The sequence below is a fragment of the Phasianus colchicus genome, chromosome 3 (genome assembly GCF_987193195.1).
Source record: "Phasianus colchicus chromosome 3, bPhaCol1.hap1.1, whole genome shotgun sequence".
Taxonomy (NCBI): Eukaryota; Metazoa; Chordata; class Aves; order Galliformes; family Phasianidae; genus Phasianus; species Phasianus colchicus.
This window is the reverse complement of record NC_143438.1, coordinates 85,810,261-85,828,942: the sequence shown is the minus strand read 5'-3', so window position 1 is coordinate 85,828,942 and position 18,682 is coordinate 85,810,261. Positions and strand designations below refer to the sequence as shown.

Here is an 18,682-nt window from a genome sequence, read left to right as displayed (position 1 = left end):
AAATAAAAACTACCTTATGAGTTCAAAGGCTTTTTGCATTTCATCATCAGTAGATTAAAAAATAGTAAGCAGACCTGCATACACGTACGTGTTCACTTCCTTTCCTCTTCAAGATTTTACAGATATCAATCTTGAGACCTGATCTTTTTTTATATGAAGTTCAATTGTGTGTATGGATAAGTAACTGGCATTAATGAGAATTTTCATTACAGTCACGTCAATGGGCTGATTAGGCTTTTCTGCAAAATGCATCTTTTCTTACTCTTATGTTTGTTCAGTCTAAAAAGCAATCACACTATTTTACCCTCGGCAGTTTATCTCTGAATTGATGTGTCTCAGTTCTTTAATGTTTAGAGGAGGTTGTGAATAAATTTTTCTTTTTGTTTTAGTGGCACTAAGAAAAATAGAAACCAGTCATCATCTTTCAATAGATAAATCCAATCAGCACACGGAAATGTTTAAGCCCTCGCTGTCCATCGATATACCACAGAAACCACAACCTGGAGATTTGCCCCCAAAGCCTCTGCCTCTGGAACTAACTCAGAAGTCTCAAGTAGGAGATTTACCCCCAAAGCCTGGAGAACTGCCCCCCAAACCTCAGCTAGGAGACTTGCCACCAAAACCGCAACTTGGAGACTTACCTCCAAAGCCACAAATAAAGGACCTTCCTCCAAAACCTCAGCTGGGAGAGCTGTTGGCTAAAACACAAGGTGGAGAAGCATCACCAAAGCCTCAGCCCTCAGAGGCAAATCAGAAATCTCACTCCTTAGATCTTTCTCCAAACGTACAATCTAGAGACACCGTCCAAAAGCAAGCATCTGAAGAGTCTAATGATGTGACGCATACCCTGCCAGAAACCCCTGTGCCGCTTCCCAGGAAGATAAATATGGTAGGTATTATTGCAGCTACTTCAACATTTCCATGCAAGGCTTTGAAGTTACTCTAGGACTGTCTGTGCAAAAAAGAAGCCCTTGAGCTGTACGAACAAAGCAGTAATGTTATGGACTAGGACGGGAACTATATGTTCTTTCTGTACTTCCAAGTAGCTTCAGCAAATACTTGGTGTTTACAAGACCTCTAGCCTGCCAACACAAGTACGTAATGTCAAATGATAGTCTTAGGGAAATGATGGTGTATTTGAATTTAGTAGGGTATTTGCCATCTTTGTGTGTGCCAGTCATACTTTTGAATTAATAGGTGTTTTCCTCTCTTGACTTTGTTGCTTTACAGATTACTAGAATATTTGTTTGATTCTATTTTAAAGTGTTAGGAAAGGGTGCTAGCTCCTATTACTGCTAACCTGCTGGTCAATAGATAAAAATGTAGATTCTAGGTCAACTGTGACAAATGGGTGAACGTTCCTGTCCTGAATATTTAATGTTGGTGTACTTAAGTAGTTGACAAAGGTTTGGATATATTGCTCAATTGGCAAAATTAACGTTGCTGTGTGTTGTGTAGTAACAGAACTGGGAATATAACTAGATTCCAAGTCTACTTGTTCAATCCCCAGTTCATCTAGCTATTTATCTTGTGAGCCAGTGCAATTTCCATCCAATAGAGGTTTCTTCATGCATATGCATATTGAAATCATTTTATGAAACTCCAGAGTGCTCTCAGGATTTCTCGTCATTAAGAATACATCAAAAAGGAGATGTTTTTGCTTGTCAAATTGGCTATGCAAAGCACTTATGTGAAAGGAAATGTGACTTCCGTTCTGGTAGTGAAAGCAGAGGGTGAGTTTCTCCTTTCTTGTGCTTGTCTGAGAAAGAACAGTTTCTGCAGAGCCATTATTCTGCTTGGCTTCTGTGACTGACTCCTCTGTATGTTCGTATTGGAACAGAGAATGAGAGTTGTTGCTTGAATTTCCTGATTGTTGTAGAGATTAGGTGAAAGAAAGCATGAAGATCAAAAGGTGTCTGCAATTACAATTTTTTATGTACTTAAATATAAGGAAGCAAATGACAGTGGGCATTCTCAGCTATTGCTTCCTTCTAATAGAGTGAAAGAGCAAACAGTGGATTTGATTTTTTTTTTTTATATTGTTTAAACTCTTCCTGTATATTGTGCAGAAAAATCACAAATAAAAATTCAATGTTCTCCAAATCGAGCCACTTCCATATATGCAGTAAATTAAATAATTTCACTGCTTGGAAGTGATCAAAATGATGATGTATCCATGATAATTATTGCAATTTTTTACGTATCATTGTATGCATGCTTGTTTGCTGCAGTCTTCTCAAGCAGTAATGTGCAGGTGTTCATCTTAAACGTGTTGTGTTTGTGCATTCAGCCTGTCGCTGTGTCCTGTCAGCACAAGCTGATGAAATGCTGTGTCACAGTGCATTAAGTGCTGTGACAACAGCCAGCACTGCCTGTGGTACTGCAGGCTCGATTTTGATAGCCACTGGAAAAAAAAGAAAAAAGAAAGAAAAAGAAAAAAAAAATGGCATAAATTCCTGCACTGGAATTTGTAGAAGATCAGTTACCCAAAATTATTAGGTATAAATATTACTACTGGTATGGTGGTGTGTGTGTGTGTGTGTGTGTGTGTGTGTATATACACATATATACATACATACTGGTCATATATAGGGAATTGAAAGGATATTTTTGAAGAAATTAATCCTATTCTGAGAGCTTGTGAAATATCACTGAACACCTGAGTGGTTTTTTTTTGTATGTGTTTTATGAAGGAGATAAAGTACTTTTTTTTTAAACACTGAGCGTAAATAGGAAGGAGGGATTGTTTAATGACCACAGCAACTGATTATTGTTTGGTCTTGGACAAAAAATGCACTGTTGAATGCAGAATTGTGAGGGATTTTTTGTTGTTACTTCTGTGAGTTTGTTTATGGTTCCAAATGAGATGTTCTGTATTTGCTTTCATTTTACTTTTTACACACCAGTGCCCCAGCTTCTATTCTGGTAAACCTATACTTCTTTCAGCCCCATCCTTATGTGAACCTTCCCAAGGTTAATAGCAGCCCAGGCTTGAGTTCTCCTTTCTCCTAGGTGAAAGGAACAGAATATTAAACCTTGATCTGTAGCACTAATCGGAACCAAGAGGAACTGCAGGCATTTTTTTGTGTTCTTATGAGCTGAGTTGCCTACAGCCCTTTAAGGTTAGGTTAGAGGAATATTACTTTCTTCATATTCCTGACCGAAGGAAAACTTCTATGAGGCAGCAGTTGTTTCCCATCATCATCGCTGGAGCATCAACTGGAAGTTCTCTTAGTTTGCAAAGCTTCTCTGGAGTTGAAAGCAAGGACTGGTTCCAAACATCCATATTAATATTGCATTCCAGTCCCTTGTGATAGTTGAGATTTTTGTTCACATTATCTGAATTTGTTTAAAAAAAAAAAAAAGAAAAGAAAAAAAGAAGAAAGCATTCTTTGAAGTAACTTGCTGCAGTAAATCCTTGCTGGGGGAAAAAAAAAAGACAGAAAAAAGTCCTTTGATCTCATACAAATTTCACCTAAGGTATTTCTGTTCATTTGTCTCAGTAGTACACTTTTCCGATCTTATGTTGTGTTAACTGCATCGCCCTTACATATATAATTGTTATTTTCTATAACTTGACTTTAATGTGAGTGCTCCTTGCTGTGTCCCTGCTCTGCTGCTGAGCTGCAGGCACTTTTCTGCCAGAACATGGAGGTGTTTCAAATGGGAAGGTAACAGCGAACAGAAGACTCCCTAGGAAATTTCCTCTGTCAAGTTACTTCTGGCACAAATCCCTCTAAACCTGCTGACTTTTCCTTCATACCCTCCTGCTTCTCATCTCCTTCTGCTCCTCTTGTTTGTGTTCTTGTTATCTGACTACCTCTGTTCAAAGAGGAGCTGTAGTTATTGAAGAAGCACATAGTATAAAAATACAGGAATATGAAGCAGCAGTGCACTTCAGTGAGTATAAAGTAGCAGCATATTTCTGTTAGCGTTGCTTATTTACTCTATTTGGAAATAATTTAAAGCATTTCTCCTGCCATGAGAAACATATGTTTGGGGAGGAGTCCATGGCTCAGGCTTTCTTATGTGAATTAGTAGTGTGCAGCAAAATATGACCTAGAAAACACTTGGATGCAGAATAGCAGAGTTGTGAGAATTTTGTGATGACAAATCATAATAAATAGTGTGCTGCTATCAGAAGTTAAGAATTATTTAGTAAGAAATTGCTAACGCTCTGGATTGAAAGTCATTCAAAAAATAATTTCCTGATACATTCCTATAAGCACATCTGAATCAAAGAATACTGTATTTTCTTGCTAGACCCCAAAATTGCAAGGAACACTGGGATTTAAACGTCGTATTTTCCTCAGCCTTTACCTCTCCATTAAAGCTCAAAGAAGATTGGATTTCACTTTGTTCGTGTGGTAGTGGTGGTTTTTGTTGTTGTTGTTGAGATTTGGTGTTTGGCTTTTTTTGTTTGTTTAATCATGTATGATGGGAGAAAGAAGGTGGGTGGTGGTGGCTTGGAATAATGTAAAGATCTTATTTAAGCTTTGATGGAGAAGATGTAAGAAACTTAAGCAGTGTGCTTAAGGAAATTGGGTTTTCTTCTCCTTTTTGTAAAATAGAACTAGAAGGCAGAATTCATGTTATATTTCCTGTCTCCCTCATGTCTTCCATCTAAAACTTCGCTGTATTTTTAGGGAAAGAACAAGGTTAGGCGAGTGAAGACAATTTATGACTGCCAGGCAGATAATGATGATGAGCTCACCTTTGTTGAAGGAGAAGTAATTATTGTAACTGGGGAAGAGGACCAAGAGTGGTGGGTATGTATCTTTTTGTTTTATAGTTCCACATCGCTTCTTTACGACTCTTAAAGGAAAGCCTCTCTTTTTCAATTTTTTTGTTTTTGCTTGTTTATTCAGGGAGAGGGAAGAGTTTGTATGAACTAATATCCAGCACTGAAATTCGTACTAGAGGCGACACCCTTTTTAGGGTCTTCCTCTTCTGAGGAGTCTGCTAGACCCATCCTGGCTGGGTTTGGCTTCATTGCTGGATCACAGTAACACATCTGTATTTATGTTCAGGCAGTAATGCACCCTGCCCTTCCATCAAATAAAGAGATGGTGTCATATCATCACTCCATTTACCTGCTTATATACTTTCCATGAAAAATGAGTTGCATAATCATCTCCAGCACTGCAGAAATGTTAAGTTTTAACTGTAGAGGCTGCTGGGAGTCTGAAAAACTTTGTAATTAGTGCCGTAAGCTGCTGATTTTCTTCCCTAAACGAGAGGTAGTGAATCAACGTTTTTGTCCCTCCTGTGGCATAGTTTTGTATCATAACCACCCCTTCTCTAGACTGCATATTGCCTTTGGTTCTTGAAGTGCAAGCCTCAGGCTTTCTCAGCCCCACTTGGAGGCTCCAGCCCTCCCTTGACAGTCTGCGTGCTGCCTTCTACCTCATGCTTCCCTACCTAAGAGCTATTACTGTGGAAAAGTAGACAGATTTAATTCAGATTGGATTAAAACAAATTCTTATTGCAGTGCTGCCTACCATTTCCTAATCTAAGTGCAATGCAACCCTTGCTGCTGTGGTCCCAGCTACACGGTTTCCTTCCATTCATCAGTGGGACATTTAAGTGCGGAAAAGCTTTGGCTGAAAAGATGGTATCAGAAGAGCAACGTGCAGTGAAAAGCTGCTGTGTTAGCAACATTATCCAATCCTTGATTATACTTTCATTAGTTGCTGAATCTGTTCGTGAAGTACCTAGGGATTTTAAAAAGCCACGTGCCTGACAAATTCCATGAAGTGCTTCAGTTTGAGTGTTTCTGTGAAGGGAAACGAGGGCTGTTGACTCATTTGCTTCAAAAATTTGGCTCTACAAGAGGAAATGGCCAGCCCTGCACGCTTCCCCTTCCCATTCTGTTAGCTCATAGCAGAGGAAGGAGGTATGTTATTCTGAAAGTAGTAAGCAGTGCTGTAGCAGGACAAGAGTGGACAACCAATTCTACTGGTCCAGTGCTGTCAGTTAGACAGTTGTTGATATTAAGGCTTTTTAAAAATGGAAAGTTCATATAGAAAGTGCCATTTTTGTTAGATATTGCTTGGATGTTTCCTTATAAATGATTGTTATGTGAAGTGCTTAAGAAGTTGTATGTGGAGGATGCTTAATCAAACAGTGCTGTCATTTGTTATAAGCACGGGTGTGCACATAAATCATTAGAAGTCATAGTAATTGACTGAGGAAAACAGTGGGGCCTGTATCACTTGGAGTGAATTTTTTTCTAGGATTTCTCCTGTCCTGCCATGCTGTTTATCAAAGGTAACTTCACAGCCGTAAGGTGACACATGAGATGTTTATGATTTACACAGTTAACTAAGATGAATGGTTTTGAGAGAGGTGTGACCTGTTGTTGCAAGTCAGTCCATGGATGAAAGAAAGTCAGGCTTCAGTTGTGGGGAGATTCTTGAAATGCAGTGGTGTGTGTTGGTATTGTTTTTGTAGGTTTCTAAATTCAACTGTAGCTGCTTTGTTCTCTTTACATGCAGTTGCTTTGTCTTATAAGTTTGTAGGATTTTATTTTGTTTCCTTACACAAACTGAAATGTTAACTGAGGATGCTTTAAACTGTCAAAAAACTTGCAGAGTCCCCATAGCATTTATGCAATTCTGCTGGGTTTGCTATCTGTTAATGCTATAGTTAATGCTGTCTGTGAATGTTCTGTGCTTGTATGGACACTTATTTCTTTGTTTATTTCTCCTGTGTTGCAGATCGGACACATTGAAGGACAGCCAGAGAGAAAAGGGGTCTTTCCAGTGTCCTTTGTGCACATTCTGTCAGACTAGTAAAATAAAAATCCCCAAACTTGAGCATTGCACATTCTTCATGCAAGACGGGCTTTTTAGCAAAAGCGAACGCTGCTGTCTCCCTGTAATCCTGTGCACAATTGTATATATAGCTGCTGTTACAAATTAAGAATTCATTTAAGTTTCACCTCATGAGGTTGAGTTATATGTATTGTAAATATACTGTGTTATTCTGCCTTTGCCAGTATTATGGTAGCCTTGGAACCTGGCACGCCTTATTGGGTTTGTTGAAGCCATCCTCGGCATCTAGCACTTACATCTCTGTCTATGCTGTTAAAAATACGTATGAACTGCCAGCTTTCCAAACATAGGTGATCTCCATCAACCGTGTAACTGTACAGAAATGACTGTTCCTAATAACTCGGTATTCTCAATATACAATTAGCAGAAAGTTAGAATGAGTGAATGGTTTTGGACAATTTATAAATCAGTCTGCAGTTTATAAGTGTATGCAGTTTACAGCTATGAAACCCACTTCGTTATTTATTTAATATAGTGCTCAGTTAAGTGTAATTACGAAGACAAATATTCACTGACTTTACAGATAACAGTAATGTTTTATGGTGTGCATACAGCATTTCATGTTTATATTATGTGGACCTATGCCAAACTGTGATTGCAGTTCCCCTGTGATATTACCTCACTATGAAAAGTTACAAAATTATTTCATTCAAAAACTTATTTTAATGAGAATTAGTCATATTGTACTTTAGTAGGTATATGTGAAATTTGCTGGTTTCTTTCACGGAATCCTTAGTAACCAAGGACTTATATAAAACGTTGACTGTTGACATTATGCATGCATTTAGATGCTTACTTGAAACCTGCCTTTGTACAAAAGTAGTACTGTAGTCATATAGCTACATTTGAAGAAAAAAAAACATTTTAACTTAATTGTTATTCAGATTAATGTGAGCTTGCAACCGTATCTGTTCATAGCTAAATTGGCTCTTGAAAATGATTTGTGGTTTTTTCCTCTGTCTTCAACCTCACTAGAAGTCAGTTACCTGAATAAAATTTCTTATGTGGTGGTATAAGGATAAATTTAAAATATTTTTAATTGCTTTAAAAAGTGGAAGTTAATATGACCTTTTGTGCATTTGATCAGGCCATTAGTGCTGTAACTCAGATTACAACTATCGAGTTGTTTTTAGGAGAGTTCACCAAGCAGTAGCTGTAGTAGTCTCAATTCAAAGCACCAGCTAGCAAACATTATTATTACTATTAGAAAGCTAATTTGTAGGAAAATCATTAAAGGCTGCATTTGACCTGAGGTTTCTTGAAAGTTGATATAAAGTTGCATTGCCAGAAAACACTTAAATGTATTACCAAAAATGTTCATTTCCTATGTTACTTTCAACTTTTTTTTTTTTTTTTACCTTTGAAGTATATTGCAATTGTGTGTTTTTCCATAGTCTGTCTGTACCACATTCCATAACGTTCATATGTACCTTTGCATTACTTGTGTTAAATGTTACGTTGGCTTCAGCACCTGGCCCTGTTATTTCAAAGCAGATTGTCTTGGCTGCATGGAAGGGTTTTCATTTCATAAAAGCACATTTCAGGCTTTCTGAGAGCTTTCATTTTTAATTCAGTTTTACTAGACTGTAGTCAGTGAATATTTAATTCTGTTTGTGGTTAATATGGAAACAAATAACAGTCCAAACCCCAAATGGAGAAAATGGAAACAAATATATCAGCTGTTAATGGTTTTATCATTCAATGCAAAAGCTTATTAAAAAATAGAAATAAAAAAAATTGCACAAGGAGTGAGCGAGCCTGCTGGCATCTAAGCTTCAGTATTACCAGTTCCAGTATTTCAGACTTTTACTCTGTTTTCTATGGAAAGGAAGTCAGGATTAGCATTTATTTAGCATTCCATTCTATCCATTAATACAATGTTTTAAGTTGCATTAAAGAACAAAACCTATTCACTTTTGTGGTCAATTGTATTTTTAAATGAGCTTGAAATAAACTGATAAAAGCAAACCATATAAAGAAAATCTAGGCATGTAAAATTATGTAGAATCAAATGTCTATTCTTTTCTACGCTCTTTAAAATAGTATACATATGCATTTTATAAAATTAAATGCGTTCCATCGGGAACAATAGTTCTGTTTATTCTGGCTTATTGTGGGTCATAAGAAATCTGAAAATGTATGATATTGACTGAGTTTAAGTACAGTATTATATTTGAACTCAATGAGCCACTGTCTGCAATTTTGTATATGACATAGTATTTGGAAAGTCTAAATCTTTATGGAAAACTAGCTGATAAGGGGCTGGGGGGTGGGCAGGGGAAGGTGCCCCCCGAGGGGGAAGTATGCTCTGCAGATGATGTCTTATTTACTGTTGAACAACAGTTGCTATTTATTTTTTTATTGCATAGTACATCAACATGTACAGAAATCAGATCTGGTTGTGCCACTAGTTAAAATCTTGACTTCTCATTGAATGTTAAGGTAAAACATCAGTACACATGTCTATTCACATGTATTTAATGTGACAGTTTTTCGAGTACTGTATGTGTTAATTTCTACTTTTTTAATATTTAAAATTGCTTTTAAATAAATGTATTCAGTTGATCCCAGATATCTGAACAAGGCCCTTTTGTCAACTGGAATATCGTCCAGGGAGAAAGTCTGGATTCCATGCAGGTAGAACTTCAACACTTGAAATGTTTTTTTCTCAAATATAAAGCACCCCTTATATAATGCAATTAAATGTGTTTAACAGTTGTTAAATATGGATGCAGTTGCCTTTATCTGGAAAACTTTACTTGCTGAATTTAGCATCGAAGCACTTTGTCCACGGATTTCCACATGCTTTCTCTGTGGCTCTGGTAGGCGCCGTGTGAAGCCCGCTGTGCTGGAGCTGGCTCTTCAGCTTGGGAGGAGCTGCCCAGTGTGGCCCGTGGCAGGATTCCCAAACCCAACAGCAGCCCTCAAATGGAGTCGAGCACTACTAACATCTCCTGCACAGAGGTGACCTTATTGCTTTGCGTTTAAGTTCTGATCCAGCATGTGGAGTTTCTGACTCCGTTCTTGAAGGTTTCTCAGTTAACACCCAGCTGCTCCAACGAGTCACTTGAAATTACTTTCTCATCTTTTAGCCAGAGGAAAAGTTAGCGTGTGTAGAGTTATCAGATCTGGTTTGTATCAAAAGTAGGAACTGCAACAGCACAGGGCTCAGGAGACTGCTGTGGTAAGATAGATTCTTGAGCACTGTACATAGCCTTGGTTCTCCAAAGAATATTCTGCTCAGCTTGGGCTTTTTGATTTATAAAGTTTACATGTTTTCTAAAAGGGGGAGTGAAATATAGAGCAGGGAGAACAAGAAGCAACCTAGTTAAATGCTCTGCTTATGTTCATCTTTTACCCTGTTGGAGTATTTCGGATGTTAGCCTTCAGATCTGCTGATTTCAATAACCTCAGTATTTGTCCTACCTCTATTCTTGTTATTCAGTGACATATAATTTCCTATTGCAAGCCAAAATTGAGGTAGATATTCCATATACTTCTAGGAGCTAGAGAGGCCAAGACAAGCTTGTGCCCAGATAATACCCTGGATGTTCACTCCTTTCATGGCAGTTTTTGCTCATAGTTGAACAGAGTCTGGTAGTCAACACCAGTGAAATTGGCACAAATCTTAAATATACCAAAACTCTGAAAAACTCTTCCCTCAAAATACCAAATGCTCCAACATGATAAATATGATTTCATAGTTTTCAGATAATTCCCCTTGCCCCAGATTCTGTAGTTTTGGGTGACAGCTGACTTTCCCAGCCTTCCCAATGCATTACTCTGGTCCAAGCTGATAGCTCCAGGCTGTGCACCCTAGACAGATAACCCTGCAAAATGCTGTGATCTTCTCTTGTGCAGCAGTTGTGTTGCTGGTAGGTATAATGGTCTACTACAGCACTGCCTACAACTCTAGGCCATGCATTGCTTAAAAGAAGGTATCTCATTACCTCTGCTTCTCCCACTCACCTGCAAATTTTGAAATTTTTCAAGTAATTAATGTTTTATTACAAATAAAACCTGAACAAACATATATGGTTGAATACACCCACTAATTACCTTTTTGTCACCGGAGTGTGTGTGTAAGCAAACTGGCTCAGCCTTCCTGATTCTTAAACAAACAAATTTGTTCTGTCATTCTTTCTCATTAGGAAATATTTATTTAGTTAGCTTTCACTTAATTCTGGACATTAGAAGACTGACTCCTCATAGGAAGATGCTTCTCCCATTCTCCCAAACCAGGGGTATTCGAATACTAGCATGTTGTAAATGCTGATGTATTTACAGTGGACTGTTACCTTGGATATCTTCTCACATGTGTAATTAAAGCAATAATATTGCCCAGATAATGAATCAGTTTTAGATAGAGAGGCTTGCCAGGACATACAATAATTGAGTACTCTTTATAGCTGTATGTCTTTACAGCATTGTTTGCAAAAATCACCAAAACCTTGGGGTGCAACAATTTTTGTGCATCTCTCCCAGGATACATTTGAAAGATCTGTTGCAATATCTCCTTTTGTTTGACATAGTTTTAATAAAGCAGGTTAACCTCTAGTGGAAAGCTGTTCATGTGGCTGTATATAGGCTGTGGCTTAAATGCATCACAATCCTGTCCCCAGGAAACACAACTGAGTAGTGTTCCAGAAGGGTGGGTCTCTGTATTCCTGGATTCCCAGGCCCAAGGAAGCACTGGGTTGGCTCTGAGACTGCATGCTTGGTGTTTCTTTTGAAGGAAACTATAGAAAATAGAGTGGCCATCCCTGGAGGTGATTAAGAGACCTGTGTACATGGTGTTCGGAGGTATGGTTTAGTGGTGGACTTGGTAGTATTAGGTTAATGGTAGGACTTGATGATCTTAAGGGTCTTTTGCAATCTAAATGATTCTACCATTTTCTAGTCAGATAACTCTGGCACTGGGAAATCAGAACGTGATGGATGCAAATGTCCCCTTCATATATGAAGTACAAGCTTCAGACCTCAGTGTCTTACAGATGACTGAGTGGCTCACTCTTGAGTTTAAAGCTGTTGGGGATGCTTTTATGAGACACTTATTTTAGCCCTACTAAAACACAGCCAGAAGCTTTTCAGATCAATATGAATGCACACAGGACTGCAAGATATCCTCATCTATATAGCTGTAAGCCAAAAATTTTATCTAATACAAACTATTTCAAGTTGTGCTAATGATACTTTCAGGGCTATAGAGAAAATGATTGAAAGTGATTTAGAGCTCAGCCATCTGCTGAGAGAGCGCTCAAGTTTCTTCTTAGAGAAGCTGGCTGCTGTTTGTCAACTTGTACTTCAGCTCACAGCCCCCTGCACTGCAGCGTGCGTGGGACCTGTGAGTTTGGGCTGGTTCTTGTCAGCTGGCATTCAAGCAGCACAAAAAAACAGATAGTGTGTCAGTGCACAGGCTCTGCCTTGTTCCTCTGCGGATCACAGAACAGACCCCAGTGTATGCAGTGAGGCAGGCGTCTGCTTCGGTCTTTTGTAATGGTGGGGGTGAGGGACAAACAATTAGTGATGGCCATCACATCTGCCAGTCTCACTAGAGCAGAGGAGCAACTATTCAATGGTGTTCTGTCCTGCCTGACAGCTGAGTGTTTAGAATAAGCTGCAGAGACTTACCTGGGACTTGAAATCCAGTTAACGCAGCTGTGCAGTTCCTGCCTGTCTGGTCTTGGTTCGGGCATTGTGTGACTAGAAACCTCCTCTCCCCTTAACGCTTGTTACTTCGTGCTAAAGATCCTTTGCTTGTTACTTGTGTGTAGATCCTTTTCTTCTTGCATTTTTCTCCCTGAGGCCTGAAGGTGCTTCAGTTACCACCAAAAATTCAGAAATCTGATTTTCTTTTGTAGTCATATTGTGTAAATGATTCACCCCTGAGCACTCAAGGCTGCCCTAGAATGGCTGCACACAGACATTACTTCAACATATTTACCTCAGTCCACACGGTAGCATTAACCTGGTTGTTTTGGTAACTAATTTCCTCAGTCTGATTCCCAGGAAATACTGTATGAAGAACTTATTACAGCTGTGTGTAAACTTAAAACAACAAGGAGTAGCGTGCTACAGCTTCAAGTCTGAGGCTGTTCTCAAACCCAGCTTAGTAATGGTTTTTGTCCCTCCCTTCCTCCACATCCGTGCTGAGTGTGCACATGCCCCTGAGCTGGAGTAGCCAAGCAGTAAGCAAGCTGCAGCTCCTTCCTGAAACTGCCCATCATGTTTCAGCTGAGACATTTCATTGTATGGAAAAAGGTGTGTAGTGCAACTCGTGGGACATCGTGGTAGAAAGGCAGATTTATGATCCAGGATGATCCAGGAACTTCCTTAGTCTTTGTCTTCCTTATAGGAACTCAAGCAACCTCTGTAGAAAGCCACCAGAGAGGAAATGCTTAAACTACCTCTATCAAATGGTGAGCTTATGAGGGAATTTTAGCATCTAGGACAGCAGGAGAGCAAGGAGCTTCCAGTGCTGAGCTCTGCATGAACCAAAGTTGGGGACTTCTAAGACTTCTGCAGTTGATTAGAAGAAATCTAATTGCTTTGTGTGCAGCAGAGGGTAGCTTACAAGAGTAGAAGGGCTGGAGGGAAGGAGTACAAGCGTGATCCTGCATACTTCTGAAAAATCAGGACTCCATCACTGACATGAAGATCAGTGAAAAGGGTGGGCAGTTCTCTTCTGAGCACTGCCTTTAGGTGGGTTGGCGAGGGGGTTGAAACTACATGATCACTGTGGTCCTTTTCAACCCAAGCCATTCTGTGATTGTACTCACCTAGAGCTCAAGTGCTCTGTAAGCGGTGAGAAGTGCAGGTCTGTTGTCTGGGAGAAGCAACAAAACCTTTCAGTAGCAGTAATGCCAGTCAGATCATCAGAGCAGCTGCTGCAGCTGAGCACCATGAGGGAGCGGAAGGCACCTGAGGTGGTGTGAGTGTGAGCTGGGGGCTGTATGCAAGGAGGTGTTGCTGCTGCACACAGCCCACCTTGGGGCTAAGCTGCAGGAGTGGCATCTCTGTCCTTCTACATGACTTCACAGCCTTTAAAACTATTATACGTGAGGCATAGAGCCCAGGTCTACCCCATACCTGCTTTATTATATGGGGTTCTATAAACTGCTGCCTCGAGGGTAGGGGTGGAACATTTGCCTTACCTAAAGCTGGATTTTTCTCAGGTTCATCCAGCTCAGCATCTGTGTTCCTGCCAGGTCTGGCTGGGTGAGATGCTACCAAGTCCAGTAGAAAAGCCTCTCCTGTCCTTTCTTCCAGCCTGGGTGCAGAGGGAATGGCTGAAAAGCAGAATGAATTATGGGGTGAAAGAACCCCTCTACTTCAACACATCTATCACAACAGACCTTCCTAAAAAGTCTGCAACTCTGCTTCCAGCCTTGCTGCTGCCTTTCAATCTGCTGTGGATGATATTCAGGATTTGTAGCCATTGTGGACATTGCAGAGAGCCGTGTGCCACAGCACAAAGCCTTGCTGAAGCTGCCAGGCAAGAGAACCCCTGGCAAACTGCTGCCAGTAAAGCCAGGCAGAAAAAATGCCATTTAAAGAAATTACCTAAAGAGGTGTTAGCCTCTCTAATCCCATTCCCTTTCTGAAGTGGATTGGTGGTCAAGGAGAACAACAGCATCTGTTGCTGGTGGGAAAGCTCATGTGCACCCTGAACAGCTCTTCCCCTGGTCAGTAGGGATAGAGGTGGCTGGCTCCTGGGTGAGTCCTCCCTACTGCAAGCAAGATGGCAATGCACAGTTGGCATAAAACCAAGGAGAAACTGTGTAAGGTGCCTCAGGGATGTTATAATCACAGAATCAATAAGTTTGGAAAAGGGCATTAACATCATCTAGCCCAAACACCACTCCCTCCCCACCATGCCCACTAAACCATGTCTCTCAGTGCCGCATCTACATGGCTCTTGAACACCTCCAGGGACGATGACTCCACCACGTCCCTAGGCAGCCTGTTCCAGTACCTCGCTACTCTTTAGAGAAGAAATCTTTCCTAACATCAAATCTGAATCTTCTCTGGCGCAACTTGAGGCCACTGCCTTTAGTTCTATTATTACCTGGGAAAAGAGCCTGATCCCACCTCGCCACAACCTTCTTTCAGGGAGTTGTAGAGAGCAATAAGGTCTCCTCTGAGCCTCCTCTTCTCCAAACTGAACAACCCCAGTTCTGCCTGCCATCATAAGAATTGTGCTCCAGCCGCTTTATATCTTCAATGCCCTTATTTGAACACGGTCCAGGGCCTCAATGTCTTTTTTGTAACGAGGAACCCCAAATCAAATACAGCGTTCAAGCTGCGGCCTCACAAGAGCTCAGTAAAGGGAACGATTGCCTCCCTGCTCATGCTGGCTGCACTATTTCTGATACAGGCCAGGATGTCATTGACCCTCTTGGCTACCTGGGCACAATGCTGCCAGTCGTCAACATCCCCAGATTCTTTCCCTCTGTGCAGCTTTCCATCTGTTGTGCCCCAAGCCTGTAGCTACATGTGGGATTGTTGTCACTAACATGAAGTAACTGGCACTTGGTCTTGTTAAAGCTCATACAATCACCCTCAGCCCATCCAGCCAGCCTGTCCAGATCTTGATCCATTCTACCCACATCAAAATGCCTGAGCAGCTCCAGAGACAAAAGGAGCTTCTCTGGGTTTGAAGGAAGAGTTCAGCTTTGGCTGGGTTTTGATAGGCGGGAGGGTCAGGCTCGAAGACATCACTGAGATGCTTCATGGGCCAGCACAGCCAGCAGGTACTGGATGGCTTTGCTTATCTCCTCATTCCGTGCTGCTCCAGAGCTGCCGGCTGCCCTGGTGTTCTCTGGAGCAGCGGGACAAGGCTGGGACCGAGCCCAGCGTCCTGGCAGGGAAGCCAAGCAGACGCGTGGCGACGCGTTCAGGTCAGGGCTTTGGCTTTGGGGCCGCACCCCAGCCCGGGCACCGCAGGCCGCTCAGACTCTGCCTCCTCCTGGCCCCATTTCAGTGCCTTTCCTACGAGCGGCTCCGCAGGACGGCTGCGGCACGGAGCGGCTCCCGGGGAGACCCGCTGCCCCACGGCTGCGAGGCGGCGCCGGGGACCGAGCCGCCCGCTGAGGCCGCGCCCCACCCGGGCGCTCGCGTCGCCCATCGTGCCGGGGGGCTTCGCAGTCCCTCCTCGCCGGACCGAGGCAGGTGCGAGGGCGGCGGGGAAGCGCGCCGAGCGGCGGAGCGAGGTGCCGGGACCTCCTCTTCCTCCCCCCCGCGCCGCTTCCTTTTATAGCGATGCGGCACGGCGCTCGCAGCCCGCCGCCGGCAGCCAACCTGTGGCAGTGACGCCGGCAGCCGAGGCGGAAGGCCGGGCTGCGAGCTGGGCTGCCCCGCTCCAGGTAGGCACCGGCCGCGGGCTGAGCGGAGCGGCCGCCGGGGGGGCGCCGAGGGACGGGGCGGCGGCCGCGCGGGGCGGGGGGCGCAGCGCCGCGGGGCCGTGCGCGCGGTCCGCCGCTCCCCGGGCGTCGTGGGGCGCAGGGCGTTCCGCGGCGCTGCGCTGCGTGCCGGGCGGCCGCGAGGCCGCGCCGAGGGGCTCGCGTGCGCGGGGGGCAGAGCGCGGGGCCGATCCCGCGGCAGCCGCCGCGTCGAAAGGGGCGAACTCCGGCCCGGCAGCCCCGCCGTTGCCAGGCGCTCGGAAGCCGAGCGCGTGCTGTGGCAGAGCGGCACCGAGCCGCGGCGAGCGGTGCCGGGAGGAGGCCACGGCGCGGTGTCCCGTCCCGCACCTGCGATGGATGCCGGCTGGGCTCCGAGCGGCGGCCGTGGCCTCGTTTGGCTGCCGGTGCGTCGGGTTTGGCTGCGCCTTTCTGCGGGGCGGGGGCCGGGCTGCGGGCTTGCGGTCGTCGTCGTCGGTGCAAACGTCGCACCTGTCGCCCAGCGCGGAGCCGGGCTGAGGGGATCCGCGGCGGGGACGCGGCGCCTCCCGTTACCGGAGCGCGGCGGGAGCGGGGCTGTGCGAAAACCGCCCCCGCTCGTAGGAAATGGTGGCGTTTCAAAAGGGTTCGTGGTGAAATCGAGAGGAAGCGGCACAAAGCAGCCCCCAGCCCGTGACGCTAACCGGCTGCAGGGCGCCGAGCTGCAGCACCCTCCCGTTATTCAGAAATCCCCGATGAGTGAATCGTTCTTTCTCGTAGACGACTCCAGAAACGCGCCGGGGTGCGGCCGAGTTGGTGCTTCCTGAGGCGAGTGGTTACAGCGGGAAAGACGCTGCCTTTTCACCCGAACCCCAAACCGAGCGGCGCTCTGAAGAGATGTGAGGTTCTGTGGGAAGTGCGGCACCGTCTTTGTTTCGGTGCTCGGCCCAAAGCCGCGTTACCGGGCAGAACTGGGAGGGTGCCGGGCCCAGAGCCCGGTGCTGCTGGGCGCAGAGGAGCTGTGTGGGGCATTGCTTCCTTAACCGAGATCGATAGTGCGGGTTGTTCAGCGCGTACCATGGATTTTCAATAACGCACACAGTGGTGCTGGAGGAGAAAAAATAATTAGGCTTTTTTCTGGGGCTCTGAGTGTCTCAGCAGCATGAGGAGGCGATGTGCTGAGGGCCTCCGCGCAGCACTTGGGGTGTGCAGGGCATGGCTGCTCTGCGCTGTTGCTTTTACTCAGAGGTGTCGGAGGCTGAGCGTTGCTCACAAGAATAAAGGCCGCTGTTCAGCTGAAACACTTCCTGTGCTTGTTGGGGAAGAACATGAGAATTTTGAAAGCACAAGCTTATTTCCTGTGAAGAACTTTTGCTGAAGTGAGGGGTAAAATCACTTCGGAGGAGCAGCTGTGGGATTCAGACAGCAGTATTGGCACCTGGCAAAGGGACCGAGTGCTGCCTGTCCAAACCTGTGCTGGAGAGCATCGTGTGCTCTTGGTTCACCCAGAGCAGGAGGAGAGCTCTTTTCCATCTGCTGCAAACTGTTCAGTCAGCACACAGCCAGGCTGCTCTGCAGGCACAAACTGGCTGAGGCTGCATGTGTGGGTCTCCTGTCCACCCAAGCAAAGGGTATTCAGGAGTGCAGTCCCATCATGGTGCTGCTCTTGTAAGCTGAAGGTCATTCCTACAGTGTCTGTCCCTGAGGCTAGCAACAGCTGAGACCTATCTTCCTGATCACCTGGTTTAGGTTTTCCTTTAGTGCTTACTGTGGCTGTGAACTTGCTTATCAGCTGCATCACTGCAGATATGCAGAGCTGCAGTCCCCCTTGGAGATGAACCAGGCTTCTGACCACTGCGCAGCCTCGCTCCTTCCAGTGTCTAACAGGGGGCTGTAGGAAAGAAGGGGACACGCTCTTTAGCAGGGTCTGTTGTGATACCACACGGGGGAATGGTTTCACACTGAAAGATGAGACATTTAGGTTGAACATAAGGAAGAAGTTCTGTTTAATAAGGATAGTGAAGCACTAAAACAGGTTGCCCAGAGAGGTGGTGGATGCCCCAATGCCCCATCCCTGGAGATGTTCAAGGTCAGGCTGGATGGGGCACTGAGCGCCTGCTCTAGCTGTAGGTGTCCCTGTTCAGTGCAGAGGAGTTGGACCAGATGGCCTTTAAGGGTCCTTTCCGACTCAAATGATTCTGTGATTCTGCAGGAGCATGGCCGTGGGTGCAGAGGTGGCCTTGGAGCAGCCCAGGCTTCTGCATTGCAGCTGCTGGAGCAGGAATTTCCCAGCTGCAGCCAGACTGTGCTTTGTGATGGGTAGGGAGCATGCTGCACAGTGCCTGCAGTTGCCCAGCTCTTCAGAACCATTTGTTTTGCACTGCGCTGTGTGGGTCTGGACGTAGCATGAGTTTTCTTTTGGTTCCTGAGCCGTTTCATCATCCACGCAGGGTGTATTTTTTGAAAACT

The 18,682-nt window shown here is 44.2% G+C and overlaps 2 protein-coding genes across 17 annotated transcripts in view; both read left to right on the top strand.

The window, feature by feature from the left end:
- Nucleotides 1-9,560, top strand: part of ASAP1 (ArfGAP with SH3 domain, ankyrin repeat and PH domain 1) — a 166,529-nt gene extending 156,969 nt beyond the window's left edge. For all 7 annotated transcript variants that reach the window (XM_090137988.1, XM_031591225.2, XM_090137991.1 and 4 more), the window contains 3 exons: nt 390-889; nt 4,647-4,769; nt 6,720-9,560. In XM_090137988.1, the coding sequence (XP_089994114.1) occupies nt 390-889; nt 4,647-4,769; nt 6,720-6,794 (698 nt within the window). In that variant the 3' untranslated portion in view covers nt 6,795-9,560. The remainder of the gene's footprint in view (nt 1-389; nt 890-4,646; nt 4,770-6,719) is intronic.
- Nucleotides 9,561-11,548: 1,988 nt separating this feature from the next.
- The window catches only part of CYRIB (CYFIP related Rac1 interactor B), a 99,730-nt gene continuing 92,596 nt past the window's right edge, over nt 11,549-18,682 (top strand). For 4 of the 10 annotated variants that reach the window (XM_031591226.2, XM_090137993.1, XM_031591234.2 and 1 more), the window contains exon 1: nt 16,043-16,201. Coding sequence is in view for 1 of the 10 variants with exons in the window: in XM_090137992.1 (XP_089994118.1) it covers nt 16,591-16,641 (51 nt within the window). In the remaining 9 variants the exon portion in view is untranslated. Of the gene's footprint in view, nt 11,640-16,042; nt 16,202-16,460; nt 16,642-18,682 lie in introns of those variants that run through there. The other 6 variants (XM_031591229.2, XM_090137997.1, XM_090137995.1 and 3 more) reach the window with 3 other exon arrangements.